The sequence below is a fragment of the Lampris incognitus genome, chromosome 1 (genome assembly GCF_029633865.1).
Source record: "Lampris incognitus isolate fLamInc1 chromosome 1, fLamInc1.hap2, whole genome shotgun sequence".
Taxonomy (NCBI): Eukaryota; Metazoa; Chordata; class Actinopteri; order Lampriformes; family Lampridae; genus Lampris; species Lampris incognitus.
This window is the reverse complement of record NC_079211.1, coordinates 127,357,514-127,377,154: the sequence shown is the minus strand read 5'-3', so window position 1 is coordinate 127,377,154 and position 19,641 is coordinate 127,357,514. Positions and strand designations below refer to the sequence as shown.

General features: G+C 46.9%; 1 protein-coding gene across 1 annotated transcript in view; it reads right to left on the bottom strand.

The window, feature by feature from the left end:
* Positions 1–13,691: 13,691 nt before the first annotated feature.
* The window catches only part of abca2 (ATP-binding cassette, sub-family A (ABC1), member 2), a 220,575-nt gene continuing 214,625 nt past the window's right edge, over positions 13,692–19,641 (bottom strand). The window contains exons 46-49 of the mRNA XM_056296979.1: positions 18,831–18,933; positions 17,659–17,796; positions 16,140–16,349; positions 13,692–15,657 (exon numbers count right to left, since the gene is read on the bottom strand). Of these exons, the coding sequence (XP_056152954.1) occupies positions 15,622–15,657; positions 16,140–16,349; positions 17,659–17,796; positions 18,831–18,933 (487 nt within the window). The 3' untranslated portion in view covers positions 13,692–15,621. The remainder of the gene's footprint in view (positions 15,658–16,139; positions 16,350–17,658; positions 17,797–18,830; positions 18,934–19,641) is intronic.

The window sequence follows — 19,641 nt, the reverse complement described above, 5'->3', positions numbered from 1 at the left end:
AAAACAAAACAAACTTTCTTAGTCCCACTCAGTCTGTGCGCCGAATCGACATTATTCATTTCTATTTTGTAATCAGCATACAGATAGCTATGTCAAAAAGAAAACAAGGGAGATTAGTTGCAAATTTTGGATTTACTAAAAAATCTAAGCCAATCGAAGAGCAACCAGAGCAAGAGCCATCTTCTACAACCGACGCTGATGCTACACCTGCTGGGATTGCTGTCAGCACCAAGACGTTTTGCTGTTGTGAACCAATGAACAGTTAAACCTCCTGGAAAGGAATGTCTTTATCCTTGATTTGATGGTCCTCGAGCCATATGAAAATACTCCCAACAAACAGTTGAAACAAAACAAAAATTACCCCCCCCCCAAAAAAATATTATAGCGCTCAATATCAAAGAAATATGTTCTCTGATACTCAAGTGACCCGAGAACCGAAGTAGGTGACGTGGCCAACTCGTTTTCAGTGTCCAAGGAGAATGATGTCGTCTACTCAGCTCCCGTCCCATCCATCAGCCAGCAGGAAAACATGATGGCAGAGAGCGGTGATTTGACAATAAGAAAGGCTAGATGCTGGCAACACTTGGCTAAGTCTTCTCTCCTTCTCACATTTAGTCAAGCAAGTAAGCCTGCATGCTTTCAGTTATAAACGTTTCTTTGCAACAAGAGTTACAGTCAGCCCCTTTCTTTGAGGCACGCGCAAGTGTCCCCTCCCGGTAAAAAAAAAAAAAAGCTCCCCGAAAGCCATGGTGTAGTTCGCACACTGGACATAGTAATCGTATTGTAATAACCTCAAAGAATGAAATAGTGAGACCAAGGTAACGGGTAAACTAGGAATATGTTTACTTTGGTAACCGGCAGTCATATACAGGGCATGATCTTCCTCTTCGTCGGCCTAGTGTTCCAACTTCCTTACTAAGTAACGGTGCTCCACCTAGTGGTTGAACTAGAATAGAACATTCCCTCCCGCTTAAGATAAAACGAATTGTAAGCAAAACTCCAAGTTTCTCTAAGCTAAAACAATAATAATAAAAAAAACTCTCACATAGCCTATACCTTCTCCATCTCCTTCTGGTTGATTTGAACTAAATAGTCACCATTTACTATGCAATTCACTAACAATGATGCCACCTTAAAACAGGTATTATTTCCGCAGATAGCTTAGATAAATATCACCAGGTACACATAATTTATTGTCTGTTCTACAGTGCAAAGTCTTTCAGGTGGCTTGGCAGCTTTGTGAGTCTTTTTGTACGTCGGACACTTTTAGTGGCATCACTGCCCCCTTTCACTGGTGGCTGCCTCTGGGCACTGACCTGAGTTTCTGACTCAGAGCTTGGATTTTCTTCAGTGGGTTGTGGTTGCCCAGGGAGATCCACCGGTTGTGGTGACGCCACGACGGCAGTACGGGGAGCGTGGGTGCTGGGTTCCTCGAATACATCCAGCCCTTCTGCTGTCTCTTCACGCCTGGACAGGATCTGGTCCACATGTCGGCGGACCACTCTACCGTCTCCCAACATGACCTTATATGAGACAGGACCTGTTTCTGACCCAATGAATCCTGGGACCCACCTCGGTCTATGGCTTAAATTCCTTGTCATGACAGTGTCTCCTGCCCCGAACCCTCAGTCCTTTGTATTTTTGTCATGCTTGTCTTTCTGTTTTCTTTGTCTGGTTTCTATTTTCCTGTTTAGGTCTGGGTGTAATAAGTCCAGAGTGGAGCGCAGCTTCCTCCCCAACAGCATCTCAGCTGGGGAGAGACCTGTGGTGGACTGAGGTGTTATCCTGTAGCTGAACAAGACCCGTGACACCTTAGCTGACAAGCTGCCCCCAGCGCTTTTTTTTTTTAATCATCTCTTTAAATGTTTGAACAGCCCGCTTGGCCAGTCCATTTGACGACGGGTGGTAGGGAGCAGCCGTCGCGTGCACTATTCCGTTTTTTTCTCATGAATTCTTTAGTTCCGGTACTACCAAAACATGTGGCTGTTATGTGTGCAAACATCGAGAGTGCTGCGTTTGATTTGGCGCTGTTCCATTGTGCTGGGATCATTTGGTGATGCCTGCGGGCTCTGGGTTGGTTGATCGGGTCTGCATGTGACGCTGGGTCAGTCGAAATAAACAACGCAACGGAGAGGTTGTGTCGAGCGACAGCGCTGTGTCCTGACGTGATTTCTAAACACAATATTGGCGACGAGGATGGGATATATCTCTCTCCCACCACCTGCCCCCTTCCTGGCATTACCTGGCGAGCCTCCGGTACCATGGACTCTCGGGGGCTACATAGTTTTGAAAATTACCTCATAGCCTCAGCTCAGGGTTCGACGACGTGAGCCAGGCTAGGAAGACGGCTCTGTTGCTACACTGCTTGGGAGCAGAGGGTCATCGTGTGCTGAGGACTCTGGGGAACTTCACAAACTTTGACGAAGCTGTGGGACTTCTGAACACCAATTTCGCTGCTCCACAGGGTGCCCTCCTTTGGCGTTTTATATTCCGTCAGCGACACCAACTGCCTGGTGAGTGTGTGCAGCAGTATGTAGCTAATTAGCGAGGGCTAGCTAGCTCAGCGTTTCTCAAACCTCTCCTAGAGGACCGCTTGTCCTGCATGTTTTAGATCTCTCCCTGCTCCAACACAGCTGATTCAAATGATCAACTCGTTATGAGCTCCCGAAGCTGCCTAATAACAAAACTGATCATTTAAATCAGCTGTTTGGAGCAAGGAGAGATCTAAAACATGCAGGACAAGTGGTCCTCCAGGAGAGGTTTGAGAAACGCTGAGCTAGCTCCTGCAAGTTTGGCGCACTTCAGGACGAGATGGTTCGCGACCAGCTAATCGAACACACCAACAACGCAAAGGTGCGTGAGACTCCTGCTGGAAAAAGACGATCTGCTGCTGTCCAGAGCAATTACCATCACACTACAAGTTGAGAGAGCAGCTGAGTGTGCTGCTATGCTAAATACACATCAAGTGGCCACCTCCGGTCAAGCTGCCAACGACTCCTCCCTCTACTCACGGCTGCCCCCCGGGACGCAACCCAGCCAGAGCGAGGCGGGCGCCGACTCCACCGAGGACGTCCTGCAACGACAGCGTTCTCGGCCCCGCCCTCAACAGTCCTTTGGTAACTGTGGATCTCGGTCTCATGCTTCAAGGGCTCAGAACTGTCCTGCCCGTGGCTGTCATGAACACAGAGACTGGCGGACACAAATCCAGGCAGGCAGATAGTAACCAGTTCTCAGGGTCTTTAATTCGGTCCAAGGGTCAAAATCCAGAAAGGCAAAGGTACAAAATCGGCAGGCAGAAGACTTCAAGAACCAGGCGGACTAACAAACAGACGACGGTACCAAAACAGGAGACAGAGACTCGGAAACCAGGAACGAAACAGTCAGACACTGGGAAACTCTTACATGAAACGCTGGAATGCTACTCTAGGAGACAAGACAATCTGGCACTGACACACAGGGGAACACTGGTTAAATACACACAGGAGGGAAGGGATAACGAGGCACAGGTGAAACACATAAGGGCGGGGACAGGTAATCACATGGGGAACAGGAAGTGAACACAGAGACAAGACTATCAAAATAAAACAGGAAACTGACACATGACAGACCCTGACAGTACCCCCCCCCCCCAACGGCCGACTCCTGGCGGCCCAGGACCCTGAGGATTGCGGCGGTGGAACTCGGTAATGAGGCGAGGGTCCCTGATGTCCCAGGAGGGGACCCATGAGCGTTCCTCCGGCCCGTAGCCCTCCCAGTCCACCAGGTACTGCAAGCCCCGGTCCCGCCGCCGAACATCCAGCAGTTTCCTGATAGTGTAGACAGTCTCCCCATCAATGAGACAGGTGGGTGGTGGGGGCTTGGCAGCGGGGACGAGTGGGCTCTCCTTGACTGGTTTGATCCGGCTGACGTGGAAGGTGGAGTGTATGCGGGTGGTCCTGGGAAGCTTCAATTTGACAGCAGAGTCATTAATGATTTTTGAGATTGGATATGGGCCAACGTACCTAGGTGCTAACTTGCAGGATGGATGGGCAGATCTTTGGTGGAGAGCCACACGCTTTGTCCGGGACGGTATGCTGGGGCTGGGCGGCGACAGCGGTCAGCCACTTTCTTGTAGGCGGAGGAGGTCTGGAGAAGAGTCCAGTGGGCGCGAGACCACATGCCTCGACAGCGGCGGCCGATAACAGCAGTATCCGTTTCATGATCGACGCGTTTTGCCTCTCCACTTCTCCATTTGCTTGTGCCCATTTAGGCGTTGTTTTCACGTGCTGTGCCGTTGTCTTGACAAAACTCCTGGAACTGTGGTCCACAGTCGGACCTGATAGAGACAAGTAGACCGTGGCGGCTGAATATGTTCTCTAGACGGTCTATCACTTTGTCTGTCGTGGTGGATCGCATGATCTCGTACTCATAATATCTGCTGTAGTAGTCTACAACTACTAAGATAGAATGTCCTGTTGGTAACGGACCTAACAAATCCGTGGCAATATCCTGCCATGGTCCATCAGGGAGCGCTGTGGGCCTCAATGGCTCTGGTACGTCGGGCCGCGCCACTAGTTGGCACCCGTGACATGACTTAACATATTTCTCTGTTGCCCCGTACATCCCTGGCCACCACACCTTTCCCCTGAGATGCTGTTTTGTCCCTACAATACCTAAATGTCCTTCATGAGCTAACGCTAGAGCTCTGTTCTGTAGGCTCTGCGGTAGAACAATTCTCGTTCCTCTTAACACTAACTGTCCTATAGTGAATAGTTCCTTTGCGATAGGCGCATAGGCTGAACACTTCTCAAACCGGCCACTCTGTATCGCTTTACTCACCTCATTCAGTTCTTCATCCCCTGCAGAGGATCTCTCCACCTCTTTTGTAGTCAGCGCCCTGGGCGTCGCTTGCCCTGCCACAAACCGCACGTATTCTTCCGCTCCATGTGCGTGTCTCATCTTCTTTGCAGTGTCCCCCAGGAGACGAGACAGAGGATCAGCAATGTTGTACTTTCTAGATATGTGTATCACTTGAAAGTCATAAGGTTGAAGACTGAGCACCCAAAGCTCGATCCGGGCGCACGGTTTTGATCTGGGGCTGTAGATCACCTCCAGAGCCTTATGATCCGTTATCAGGTCGAACCTCTTGCCGTATATGTATGGGTGTAGGCATTCACATGCCCAAACCAGTGCCAGGGCCTCGCAGTCCGTTTGAAAATATCTCCTCTCGCAGTCTGTCAGGCTCCTGCTCACATAACATATAGGCACCATAACTCCCTGCTGTTCCTGTACCAGAACTGCTCCTATGCCTACCGGCCCTGCATCAGCTATCACTTTTGTGGGGGCGTCTTTATCAAAGTATGCCAGTGTGCCTGCCTCAGCTAACTTATTTTTCAGTGTCTCAAATGCCTGTTTCTGCTCTGGGCCAAAGACAAATGGCACATCCTTTTTGGTCAGTCTCCGCAGCGGCTCTGAGATGGCGGCGAACTGGGGTATGAATCTACTACTGTACCCAGCCAAACCCAGGAAACTGCGGACCTCTGATCCGTTCTCTGGCTCACGTGCTTCGGCCAGTGCTCTCACTCTCTCGCTTGTGGGCCCTATCCCCCTCTCTGATAGTAACATGCCCATGAACACGAGTTTGTCCATCTCAAACTGACACTTCTCACCATTTAAGGTCAAGCCGCATCTCTCAAGTCTCTCCAGTACAGTGTGTAGTTGCTGGTCATGTGTCTCACGATCCGGTGCGTGGACAATGATGTCATCGGATATGTTTGCAACTCCTTCGATGCCAGCCAGTGCCGTTGCCACTTATTGTTGGTACTGCTCACTTGCAGACGAGACTCCAAATATGAGCCTTTTGTAGCGGTATGTTCCACTGTGCACGGCGAATGTTGTTATGGCTCTCGACTCTGGTGTGAGCTCCATTTGATGGTAGCCCCATTTTAGATCGAGTTTACTAAACACAACTGAACTGTTCATGTCATGTAACAGTTCATCTACTGTCGGGATTGGATATCTTCCCCGGATGATAGCCCTGTTTGCTATTCTCATATCTAGGCATAGTCTGATGTCAGTATCTTTTGCTTTGGAAACTACTACGACTGGGTTTACCCACGGTGTTGGGCCCTCAACCTTTTCTATAATGTCCATGCTTAGCAGCTTCTCTATCTTCTTGTCGATTGCCTCCCTCAGATGGAACGATACTCGTCTCAGTGGTTGTGCTACGGGTTCTACGTCGTTGTCGATGTGCAGACTGATCTGTTTGGTATTGAGCTTACCAACCCCTGTGAAGAGCTTTGGGTACTTCCTCTTTACCTCTGCCCTGATATCAGTCACCACTGCTACATCTACACCCACTTTTAGCACACCTAGCTCCATAGCTGTCTCTCTCCCTAGTAGTGGTATTCCCTGACCCGCTACTACTGTGAACTCTGCTTGGGTCCCCCCCCCCCCCATCTTCACCTCACATGGGAACACTCCCTTCACTGGTTCCTTTGACGAGTATGTATACAGCTTTTTGTCTGAAGTGGAGGACTGACACTTAATTTTTTTTCTTTTTAGTCCTTCCCATGTGTTTTCATCTACTATATTGGTCGTAGCCCCTGAGTCAATTAACATTACTAGGTCTACACCACCCACATTAAATGTTAATCTATCAATATTGCTACTGTCACGTACTACAAATGCATAATCTTTATCCTGTTGCTCTTCCTTTTCTGAGTCTACATATTTCACTGACTGTTTGCCACCTTTAGATCTGCACATTTTCGCATAGTGGTCCTCACCACCGCACTTCCTGCAGGTTTGCCCGCATGCTGGACATGTGTCATCTTTTGCAAAGTGGTCTCCGTGCCCACAACGATAGCACACTTTCTCTTTCCCTTTTCCTTCCCCTTCACGTTTTCGGCTCTTTTTGGCCCATTTCCCTTTGGATACCTGGTTCACAGTCTCAGTTGCCTTTGCGTCCGTGTTACTCACTCTCATTGCTGCCATCTGTTGTTCTACTCTTTCACACTGCGCAGCAATCTCTAGCGCTCTCGCTGAAGTCAGTCCCGAACCCTCCTCAAGCAGCTTTCTCCGCACATATTCTGACGTGCATTTACTCAGCACCGCATCCCTGAGCTGGTTAGACATATCCGCTCCAAAACCACAGTCTTTAGCTGTCTGGCGCAAACGTGTTACAAACTGTTGTACAGTCTCGCCATTGTTCTGTGACAATTGGTAGAAAAGTCTGGCGCGCGAACGCGTTATTCACCTGAGGCACGAAATACGTTATTCAGTGCATCCACTGCTTTGGCATAATCTTCAGGACCTCCCGTGTCGTCAAGGGTAGAGAAAACGTCCTGCACATCTGTCCCCGCGTGATGCAAAAGTAATGCTCTTCTCCTAATCTTTGTACTTGCGCTGACATTGTCTGTCATTATCAGACCTTTACCATCTGCGAACAACTCGAAAGCCGTTAGCCATCTACTCCAACGAGGACCTAGCGTAGCAGGCTCGTTGTAGTAATCAAACTTTGGCACGTTGGTGTTCTCCATCTCGCGGACGAACTAAACTCACTTTCCAGATTTAACTATTCGAATTTAGTATCCTCGTCGCCACTGTTACATTTCTAACTTGCATATTATGCCAAGTAGAACCGAATTAAATCATACGCACACCGAGAGCCACATTTCACATCGCTTCACTTTACTCCATATTTATTCTTCCTCCCCGTTCCGCATCAAAGCGCGACGTAATGACGCAATCAATACACGACACTGGGCTATACGGAAATCCATCAGGTTAGTATCTGCACCTGAATCAACTAATGCTGAACAGTTCAGAGTAGAAGAGGCAGCGGTTAGTTTCACCTTTGTTAATTGTCTCTGAGTCTTATTTTTAAGAGCGGTAACACTCACCAGGGGTCTAGAGGGTGTAGCAGGTAGGGAACCACGTAGAGGGCAGGAGCCGATGAAATGACCCAGCTGGGCACAGGATATGCACCGACCCTCCATCATCCGACGGTGACGTTCGGCTGGGGTGAGGCGGGTACGCCCAACCTCCATTGGCTCCGGAACAGCGTTGGGAGGTGAGCTGCTCATGGAGACCGAAGCTTGGGGAGGGGTGCCGAGCTGGTCAGGTTCCTTGATGGGGCGACCTCTCTGTCTATCCCTCAGTGTTATGTCGAGGCGGGAGGCTAAGGCGACGAGGGTATTCAGCTCCACAGGCAGGTCCAGGGGAGTAAGATGATCCTTCAGGGTCTCGGAGAGTCCATTAAAGAAGGCATCCACCAAGGCAGGTTGATTCCAACCGCTGTCGGCGGCTAGCGTGCGGAACTCGATGGCATAGTCCATCACAGATCGTCTTCCTTGTCTCAGGGAGTGTAGAGCTCTAGCGGCTTCTCTAGCGGGAAAGGTAGAGTGAAAAATGTGTTTAAATGTGTCGGTGAAGAGAGAAAGAGAGTTACATACTGCAGACCGCCGGCTCCATTCCGCGGTGGCCCACGCCCTCCCCGATAGGTAGGAGATAATAAAGGCTATTTTGGCTCGATCTGAGGGGAAGGCGGCGGGCTGGAACTCAAAATGGAGCTCGCACTGAGAGAGGAAGGGGCGGCAGTCATCAGATTCCCCAGAAAATCTTTCCGGACTGGAGAGCCGGACGGGTCTGACTTCTGAGGGAGGAGCAGGAGCCAGAGGCGGTTCTGGTGCCGGAGCTGACGATGAGGCTGGCGCAGGGGTTTCAGCTGACTGAGTGGGGTGAGTGACTGAGCCCATGGCTTGAAGCTGCCCGATGACGAAGTTGAGTTGAGCGGTAACTGTGCCGCACACCGCTTCACTGCGCTGGGAAGCTTCTGCCACAGCCCGATGTACCTGTTCAATCTTCTCCTCCTGTTGTCGGAGCCGGCGCTCCTGCACTTCGAAGGTAGTGAGCACGGAGTCCTGCTCTGCTGTGTCCATCGTGGCCAGATTGTTCTGTCATGAACACAGAGACTGGCGGACACAAATGCAGGCAGGCAGACAGTAACCAGTTCTCAGGGTCTTTAATTCGGTCCAAGGGTCAAAATCCAGAAAGGCAATCAGACAGGCAGAGGTACAAAATCGGCAGGCAGAAGACTTCAAGAACCAGGCGGACTAACAAACAGGCGACGGTACCAAAACATGAGACGGAGACTCGGAAACCAGGAACGAAACAGTGGGAAACTCTCTTACATGAAACGCTGGAATGCTGCTCTAGGAGACAAGGCAATCTGGCACTGACACACAGGGGAGCACTGGTTAAATACACACAGGAGGGAAGGGATAACGAGGCACAGGTGAAACACATAAATAAAACAGGAAACTGACACATGACAGACCCTGACAGTGGCCAGACATGCCGTAGCTGCGGTAAGCAAAATCACTTTGCCAACGTCTGTCGATCTTCCCCGGCTGGGTCAGAGGGCCACACCCCTCAGTTTTCAACCGCCATCATTCACAATGTGAGCTCTAGGCCAGTGTCATTCAAATCATGCACAGCCAACATTAATGATGTGTGCATCCCCCTGCTGTTGGACACCAGTGCAGGTGTGTCTCTCCTGAATGTTGATACTTACTGTCAATTTTTCAGTTCACTGCCACTGTCCACACCCTCAGCTGTCCTCTGTGGGTATGGTGACTCCAAAATCGATCTGGTTGGCTCTCTCCAAGTGACTGTCCGCTATGGAACCAAGCTGGTACCCAATGCAGTTTTTCATGTGGCACGCCGTGGGGCCAACCTGATGGGCCTGGACCTGTTCTCCGCTCTGGGGTTCTCCCTCTTAGACACGGGGGGCAGCAATCCTGACTGTTGCCACGCCTTGGCAGCAGAAGTGGCCATCACTGTTTGTGAGTGGCAAGACTGGCCACCAGGCTCCCCCACCCCTGCAACCTCTCGCCTGGCCCCCTCAGCCCTGGGAACACCTGCAGTTGGACATCTGTGGTGAGATCCATGGAGTTCCCTACCACCAACGCTTCATGGTGGTCGCCTACGATCTACACTCAAAATGGCCTGAACTCACCACTTCCGGCACTGTGACCTCACAGGTCATCATCGACTTCCTGGACTCTCACTTCTCTCGCTGGGGCCTCCCAAAGACCATCACCACTGACAACGGTCCTCAGCTGGTCTCTGCTGAGTTCACTGCTTATCTTGAAAACAAGGGCATCCATCATATACGCACTGTGTATGACCACCCCCAGGCCAATGGTGGCGTTGAACGTTTTCACCAGTCACTGAAGAACGGCCTCAGAGCACACATGGCCCAAGGGTGCTCTTTCACGCAGGCCATCCGTCACACTCTGCTGCACTATCGGGCCACACAGCACTCGACCACAGGCGTCTCCCCAGCCTCTCTCATGCTGGGCCGGGAACTGTGCATGCCCCTTGACAGGCTCCGCCCCTCCACACCCCAGGCACTTCCCTCTGGGGTCCGAGCCTCAGTCACTCATCAGCAGACGCGGTTGAAGCAACAGTTTGACCAGTCAAAACGAACCAGGGTGCCAGACATCAATGCGTCAGACTGGGTCAGGGTCTGCAGGCCCCACAGGGACAATAAAATGGCTTCATACTGGTCCTCTCCAAGTCACCCATCAGCTGGGCCCAGCCACCTACCTCCTCAGCGAGGGCACTCGGTGGCACTCCAGTCATCTGCGGAAGGTGTCAGCTCCGCCACACACAGCTGGTGACACAACCTTAACCATTCCCTCAGCATGGCAAGACGCCCCGGGGCTTCATGCAGCTCCTACATGGGCCCCAGACATTCCTGGGCCTCAGCTTCCCCTGCCTTCCCCCTCCCGACCTCGGCCTGCCCAGCCTCAGGCCACCTCGCGACCTGTTCGCACACGTTTACGCCCTGGCCACGTAGAGGACTTTGTGTCAACCTTTCATGTTTGAAATCCTGCCGGGGGGGGGGGATGTTATGTCTGCACACTGGATCACCATTGCTGCAATTAGTTAATGACAGCATTGTTCTGTTGTGCTGTGATTGATTGATGTGTGATGCCCAGTAGTTCTGTTATTGTTAAATCCTGTCGGGGGGGGGGGTGTTATGTCTGCACACATCGACAGCGCTGCATTTGATTTGGCGCTGTTCTATTGTGCTGGGATCATTTGGTGATGCCTGCGGGCTCTGGGTTGGTTGATCGGGTCTGCCTGTGACGCTGTGTCAGTCGAAATAAACAACGCAACGGAGAGGTTGTGTCGAGCGATAGCACCGTGTCCTGACGTGATTTCTAAACACAATAGTGGCATTGTCACTCACCACCATTTCAGGGATGCCCTGGTTGCTGAAGCTCTGGCGCAGGCAGTCTATGGTAGTGGTGGATGTGGCACTGTTCACAGGATACAAATCCATCCATTTGGAGTGTGCATCGATCATTATGAGGAACATTTTCCCCATATATGGTCCTGCATAATCCATATGCAGTCTCTTCCATGGCTTGTCAGGCCACTCCCAAGGGTGGAGAGGAGCGGCTGCTGGTGCCTTTCTGTGTGCCAGACATGCTGCATGTTTTGACTAGGCATCACACATCAATCACAGCAGTCAGTTTATAATCGCCACATATTCAGATTGAGTTGTCGGGTTTCTGTACTAGCACTATAGGCGCTGCGAATTCTGCATATTACAGATAACTATTTAATAACAATAAAGAGAGAATATCTTTTGTGCAGCGTAACAGAGACGTGAAAAAGTGTTTGCAATAAGTTTGTTTTGAAACATTCATGAAAAATCACTCATTTCTTCCAATGACAATATGAATGGAATTGTCAAGGACAATAGACTGTTGCGTGCTGACATTGCTGGGCTCAAATATGGTAATTCACCTTCCTATCATCAAATTGTCAGATTTATTTGACCAACTAGTGGATTGCAATGTCCATGTCATCCATCGTCCACCAACAACAACCATGATTTGTCTCTCTTTGATATGCAGAACTTAAATATATGAAGCTTTCAGGGAAGTCTTGACGCATGCGCAATAATCCAGGTAAGAAAGATCAAAGGTTGAATGAGTTCATCTAGATACGAAACGTATCTGTCAATAAACATTGTATCCAGATGGACTCATTCAACCTTCTTTGATTTTCAGAGAAGCTTTGCACCTCATGCATGGTATTGTTGTCTTAAGTTGATTTTGGCAGGGTTGGGAAACCTGTGTGGCTTTTTCATTGTATTTGTTGTATGTTGTATGGTGTCTTTTTTTTTCTACATGGGAGCGAAATAGTTGCTACAATGAACTGAAAATGAACTTGAAATGGCAGTTGCTACAAGCCATCCGGTCCTTGTATAACCAAAGTGAGAGCTGTGTTCGCATTCTTGGCACAAAGTCAAACATGTTTTCGGTGGGTGTTGGACTCCGCCAAGTTTGTCCCTCGTCTCCAATTCTGTTTGTGATATTCATGGACAGGATCTCTAGGCGCAGCCAAGGTGAGGAGTGTGTCCATTTTGGGAACCTCATAATTGCATCTCTGCTCTTCGCAGATGATGTGGCTTTGTTGGCTTCATCAGCACACACTGGGGCGGTTTACAGCTGAGTGTGAAATGGCCGGGATGAGAGTCAGCACCTCCAAGCCTGAGGCCATGGTTCTCTACCGGAAAATGGTGGCTTTCTCCCTCTGGGTTGGGGATGAGTTGTTGCCTCAAGTGAAGGAGTTCGAGTATATCGGGGTCTTGTTCATGAGTGAGGGTAGGATGGAGCGGGAGAGTGACAGGCGGATTGGTGCAGCATCAGCAGTAATGCAGACATTGTACCAGACCATTGTGGTGAGGAGCTGAGCCAGAAGGCAAAGCTCTCAATCTTCATTCCGACTCTCACCTATGGTCATGAGCTTTGGGTAGTGAGCGAAAGGATGAGCTCGCGGATACAAGCGGCTGAAATGAGTTTCCTCCGTAGGGTGTCTGGGCTCAGCCTTATAGAGATAGGGTGAGGAGCTCAGACATCCAGTGGGAGCTTGGAGTAGAGTTGCTGCTCCTTTGTGTCGAAAGGAGCCATATGAAGGCATATGATTAGGATGCCTCCTGGCCACCTTCCTTTGGAGGTTTTCTGGACTCGATGGTGTTTTAAGCCCCAACGTATTATTCCAGGCAGCACTGCATGGAAGGCACTCCCCGCCCCTAACAGTTTCATCCAATCACAGCAATGGTTAGGGTTAGGGTTAGCGCCAGTGCTGTAATTGGCTGAAACTGTAGGGGGGCGGGGAGTGCCTTCCATGCAGCGCTACCTTGAAGAGTACGTTGGGGGCTTAAAACAACATCGAGCGTTTTCTGGGCACGTCCAACTGGGAGGAGACCCTGGGGTATACCCAGAACTTGCTGGAAGGACTACATATCCAATCTGGCATGGGAATGCCTTGGATACCCCAGGAGGAGCAGGAGGGCATTGCTGGGGAGAGGGGCATCTGGAATGCCTTACTTAGCTTGCTGCCACCGTGACACGACCCCGGAGAAGCGGCTGATGATGAGATGAGAGTGAAATAATTTCCTCTATGAAGGACACCAATGGGGGGGGGGGGGGGGGGGGGGGGGGGGGGGGGGGGTTACAGATTCAATTGAAATACAACCAGCCAATGCACAACACAGATCAGAAACAACTGTTTAATCATACACCGGTTGAAACATTTAGTCAAAATGGATCTGATGATGCTTTACAGCAGAAAAAAATGTTTACAGACATTCATAGATTCAGAATATATATATATATATATGTATGTATATATATATATATATATGAGAGAGAGGGGGGTTAAATAATACCCCATCATCAAATGATTGCACTGACCTACAGTTGTTGCTGGTGTCATAAGCTACCTATGACTTTACTCCATAATACATGTACTAATGTAATTCAGTTCTGTCCCTGATCTTTTCTTTTGACATTTTACAAGTCCTACACTTTGATATCAGTGTATCACAGATGGGTGGCAGAGGGAGAGATGGAAATCATATCACAGAGCTTTATATCAGAGTGTTACGGTCATAATCATGTTGAGTCAAAGCTGCTCTTCACACTGCTTTGCAGTTCCACATTACAATTTAAAAAATAACCGTTGCCCCCAAACTTCAGCAACATAACCTCTCTGTTTTAGGATTCTTAAGAAAATAAATAAATTACAACAGTCAATGTTCATTTTTTTGTTGTTGTTATTTTTTAATGACAACCCTGTTCAAGTAAGAAAAAGTTCACATTAAGCCCCACATTACCACCAAAAATATGACTGAAGTTAGCTGTGAAATAAGTTGCTCAGTAATTATTACTTTGACAGTAATGAGATGGGTTACAACTGAATTTATCACAAAACATACACCTCATGAGAAGACTGGTTGAAAGTACATGCCAATGTATACGGAGTCTGAAAAACCACCACCCTTGTTAAAAGATGGATATTTTTTACGTGTCACCCACCCATCCCATAATATCCAAGTTTCCCCATACGCCATCCAATGTGCACATTCCTGTGTGAAATGCATCCATGATCTGAGAAACCCTTTAAATATCACAGTGATGCTAGGGCAGTTATTATATTAAACATCCTGTAAGAGAGCTGTGAGTGGTTATGGAAGGTAAATAAGTTCAATTCCCATCCGTGTTTTAATGTTTCACCATCTTGAACTGTAAAATAAGCCATTAACGTCGTGTCTGCTGTCTATAGCATCTTCATGGCAGAATCCACACGACACACACACACAGACACACACACACACACACAAAATATATAAACAGAGCATTTCGGATGGAGGAACCAAAGAGAGACAAGAATGCACATTACAATACACCAGGTTTCATATCGGGGAGACACCGTGTACCCTCTCTCTGAACGGGAAAACCTGGGTGTGGATTTGGAAGAAAAAGTGCCGGCCGAGTTCCACGTCAAAACATGGCACTTCCCAAGGTGCGTTTTATTGAGAAAAGAAAAGAAAAAACAGAAAAAAGCAACAACTCTGTTCTTGTGGAAATAAGACATCAGTCCACAGGCGGTTTCAATATCGAAAATAAATCATCCTTCTCGCCACAGAAAAATATACCGTATTACAACACAACGACTTTGATTTCGACTTGATTTATCCACAGCATGCTTTCCCGGCAGGTACAGTCTGGTTAAAGGGCCGTTTCTAGTTACACTTGAGGCCCCTTTTGGCAGGGAGTGTGTTTGAGCAAATGAAATTCAACCCTCGGCATCAAACACTGAGAAAATATTGGAACAACTGAAGGAGTCCGTATCAGGAACAATAAGTTATTTTTCTGACATCATTGGTGGTCAATCTATCTTTCAACCACACTATGAATATACATTCCCCAAAGTAATTGTGAAAACATTCCAAGACGACAACTCCATTACAAATGTAAGCATTCCACTGTTGCAGTGTCTCTACCTACGGCATATGGCACAGGATCTTAAACCGCCCATGGCATTTTCTGTCCATCCGGGTCAGACTTTAAAATGGATATAAACATGACAGTCGCTCCCATGGCAAAAAATTTGAGGCTGAAATACTGTACCAACTGGTCCTCTTCATCGTCTAGGTGAGCAGCTCCATCATCTCTCTGACCCCCATAGGTCTCTGAAATGCTTTATTTTTCTTCTCTTGGTCCCTCGGTGCCAGTCTTTGACGTCTGTCTGCTCTTTGAGTTTTTCTTAATTTCAGCAGAGAGTGTCTGTATTAAAGGAGAGCTGCACCTGTCTCATGCACGCACACACACACACACACACACACACACACACACACACACACACACACACACACACACCAATAGGCAATATATGAGCTGGACACTGTAATGTGACCTTTTCTTTTCAAAGCCAACTCTCTTTGACTTGTTCTCTTCTGCAGAAACGACAATAACCCCAAACTTTAATCTCTGCCTCCTTTGCATTTATATTCTGCCCTCTTTTCTCTCTTTTCATCTTCTTCTATCCACTGTATGTGGTTTGCTACATACGATAACAAAGAACTGCCAGAAAGTCACAGTAAAGTATTTTAAAGCTTAAACCCTTAACCATTCTTTTCTGGGACGTACAAGCTACTCAAGCTGTCCTGCACTGCACAGTGTATCCTTCTGGCATTACAAGTAGGTCAAAACAATTATTTGCAAACACTTTTTCACCAAAGGTCCTCTCTCATTTCCTTTCTTTTTCTCCCTCCTTAACACTCCTCTCACCCTTTCCTCTTCAAAGCTGATGAGTCCTTCATCATCGTCGCTCTCCAGCTCCTCCGGCTCCTCGCTGACCAGGGCGTTCAGCTCCGTGTTGGCTGGACGAGGCTTCAGCAGGCTCAGGATGCGCTGCAGGGGCGACTGGCCACCGCCCGGTGGGGAACGCTGCTGCTGCTCCAGGTTGTCGCTCTGCTTCTTTGCAAAATTGACAAACACCTGGGAAGGGAAGGAAAGAAAGCAGGGTTCACCCTCTTTTTAGGGAAGTAATTTCGCAGGTCTTTAAAGTATGCTTTCCATGACTTTTACTCGGATACACATGAACATGCCGCTTCCCACGTTTGGTCATATTATTCAGTATTGACTAGTGGAAGCTTCAACAGTTTCTAAATGTGACTTTTAGCTGCTCACTGAACATACACTTAAACTTCAACACTAATGTGAAAAAATATAGATGAAAATAGTACTATTTTAAAACCTAACTTCACACATTTCCATGACCTCAATAACATTTGCAGGCCATTTGATACATTTTATAATTTTCCAGGGTTTTCCGTGACTGGTAGACTTGACTATAAATTTCCAGGTTTTCCAGGATATGTGATAACCCTGAAAAGTAAGTAAATTTCATTTATTCAGCTTTTATGAAACAGGTCATCTAGGAGAGACTAAACATGGGCATGTTTAAACAAAGAATAAACACAAACACAGAAGCTGATGGTAAACAGTTTAAAGCAGTTTACACTAACCTTAATCAGCAAATATAATCTATCCTACCCAAGGTGTCAGGTCAGCATTACATACAAAAGTGTTTTAATGGCACTAGTCCAATAGCAGAACATTAGAATAGGGACTGAGCCAATAAAAACCAAGGCTGAGATAGCTCCTTTATTAACATTGCCTCCAAATCCTTCATAGAAAAGCTAAACTCTTTAATTCTAAGAAGTTCTTCAGTTTTCAAGGTTTAATCCGCAATCGATGCACACAGCAGCTGTCCACCCCACTTCTTCTGTCGTTCTGATCAGCTTTTGTAAATGTTGTTTGCTTCATTACATGCAAATGAGACCGGCCAATGTCACATCGCTTTCAATTCCTTTTGAGGTTTTCAATTGTCTCCATTTCTCAAAAAAATAAAATAAAAATACACAATCTTGTTGACCCGATGATGAGATATGTCATGGTTCTTATTGTTAAGGGAGTGGTCGTGTTGTCGCAGTAACTCCACATAGCCTTGGCCGCACATGCCATTATGGACTGTACCTTTAAATAACTGCAATGGGTATCATATGGTATGGAGGAGATATACATGTTTGCATAACAATTTAAAAATATGTCATAAGACTATCTGACAAGACATACTATCATACACGCCACATTAAGAAGAGAAAAAAGTCTTAAGATACATTTTATCTCATGCATGTCAGCAATTTTGCTATTACCCCCTATCAGTTTTTATTTTGCTATATAAGTCATGTACTGATTTCCTTGTACTCTTATTTAGCCAAATGCATGTTGAATAATGACTTACATTGTCCAGAGTGGTCTGGCTGACAGAGTAGTCCTCGATGCCTAGCACCTCCACCACCTGCTGCATCTTACTGAACACCTGAGCCAGAGAGATGCGCTCTGACTTCAGCTGGTACTGGACCTTGGTGTGGTGGCGCTCCTGGTAGAGGAGGACCAAAACAACAATTACATTGAGTCTCCTTCGAAAAAGAGATTTGTTCACCCTGAGTCACGTTGAAATTTAAAAGGTATCCATTGGCTGTGCTATAGAGCACAGTAAGAAAAGCAGGTCCCCAAATTGTTTGTATCACGTTCTTAAGGAACGTGCACAAGGAAACACATGCACACTATGAGCGCGGGGGTGAGAAATTATGCATTTCTGCAGACACAAAACACAAAGAAGATAACAACATGTCGACCGGTCAAAGTGCTGCTACGAAAACAAAGAAACATAAGCGGAATACTGAATAGCGAAAACAAAATGACAGAAAGATATTGCATAAAATATTGATGAGGCAATTCGACAGCTGGTAGCAGTAATGAGCCATATTCGCCAATAACAGGAGAAGAAGAACATCACATCGCAAACCTTTTTTAAACCATTTTAAGAAAGTCTTTGCAAATATTTTATGAGGTAGGAAATGCATTCAGCATGTTTGTTAGTTCTTAAGGACACACAATATGGTATTGTGAGAAATTCTGAATGTTAACAAAACTGCATTGTTATCAAGGAAAACTCCATTGGATACCTTTAACAATAACTAACCAAATAGTTACTTGTACAAAAGTAATTTAAGTTAGCACTGTTGTTCAAAGTGTAAAGTTATTGAAGAAATAAAATGCCCATAGACAATTCACATCAGGTATTATGGAATGAAACCTGTCACAAACATTTCAGAACTTTTACATTTTTAGTACACATACATGTTGACAGGAGTTGACAAGTGTCTGCAAAACTACCTTCTCTGAGCATAAAACATTTACCACTAAGGAGATGAGTAATAGTGATCTCACATGACGCTAAGCTCGGCATTTCACTACATCTAAAATTGAAGGACGTGTGGACTTTGAAAGGTCAAAATATTCTACTGAAGTGAAAATCACCAAGACAATGCTGTGATTCTTTTTACAGTGTTATGTTGTTATGGGAGTTCAGGTATTATTTTATCCTTGGAGTGAACTAAAGCAATGCACCTTTAAAACAGCCTCAGGGAAGTTCCTGTTGAAGAATCGGACCACCTCCTTCACACTGGAACTGGTCTTGGTTCGCACAGTGATCATGTAGCCATCGCCAAACCTAAAGAAAGAAATCAGGTCAAAATACAGTAGCTATACCTTTGAAATGCATTGCCTAACCTATATTGCCTCAGGTCCTTGGCTTGGCTCTCCTTTTTGGATGTCCAGTGGTCAGTCTGTCATAGCCGGCACATTCACAGTCTTTATCAAACTTGGCCAAACTTTGCTGAATCAAGGTTAAGCAAGTTGCATTTCACCACCAGGCCAGACCTGACCAAAGCTAGCCATGTTTCCATAAAAGATTTTTTTATGTGTATTATGAAGCATTGCAATAGAAAAGATGGACGGAACCATGTAAAACCTGATTAAACTTCCTCAATACCGCAAAAAAAGCTTTTATGCTTGCTTGAGGTGGTTTTTGCTTGTGTTGATAGAGTTTATGCATGAAATGGGTGATGGAAACGCATTTGTTGAATAAGAAAAATGAAAGCTGATCACATGATCAACTGTTTCTTCATCCTAACTGGTCCATCTTTCTGGTGGGTGTTGAATGATTGACATATGATATAAGATTCCTAAAGCTACTTTCAGAGTTTTAGTCACTTGAAACAAGACCTGAAGGAAACGCACCTAATTCACACTTTATTCAATGCAACTTAAGGAAAGAAACTTTAGAAAAATTAAACGAACTTTAGAAAAGTTCATTTATAATTCGCCTGACAAACAGATGGAAAAATAGCTACTGACTTCATAGAGTATCTCTTGTACT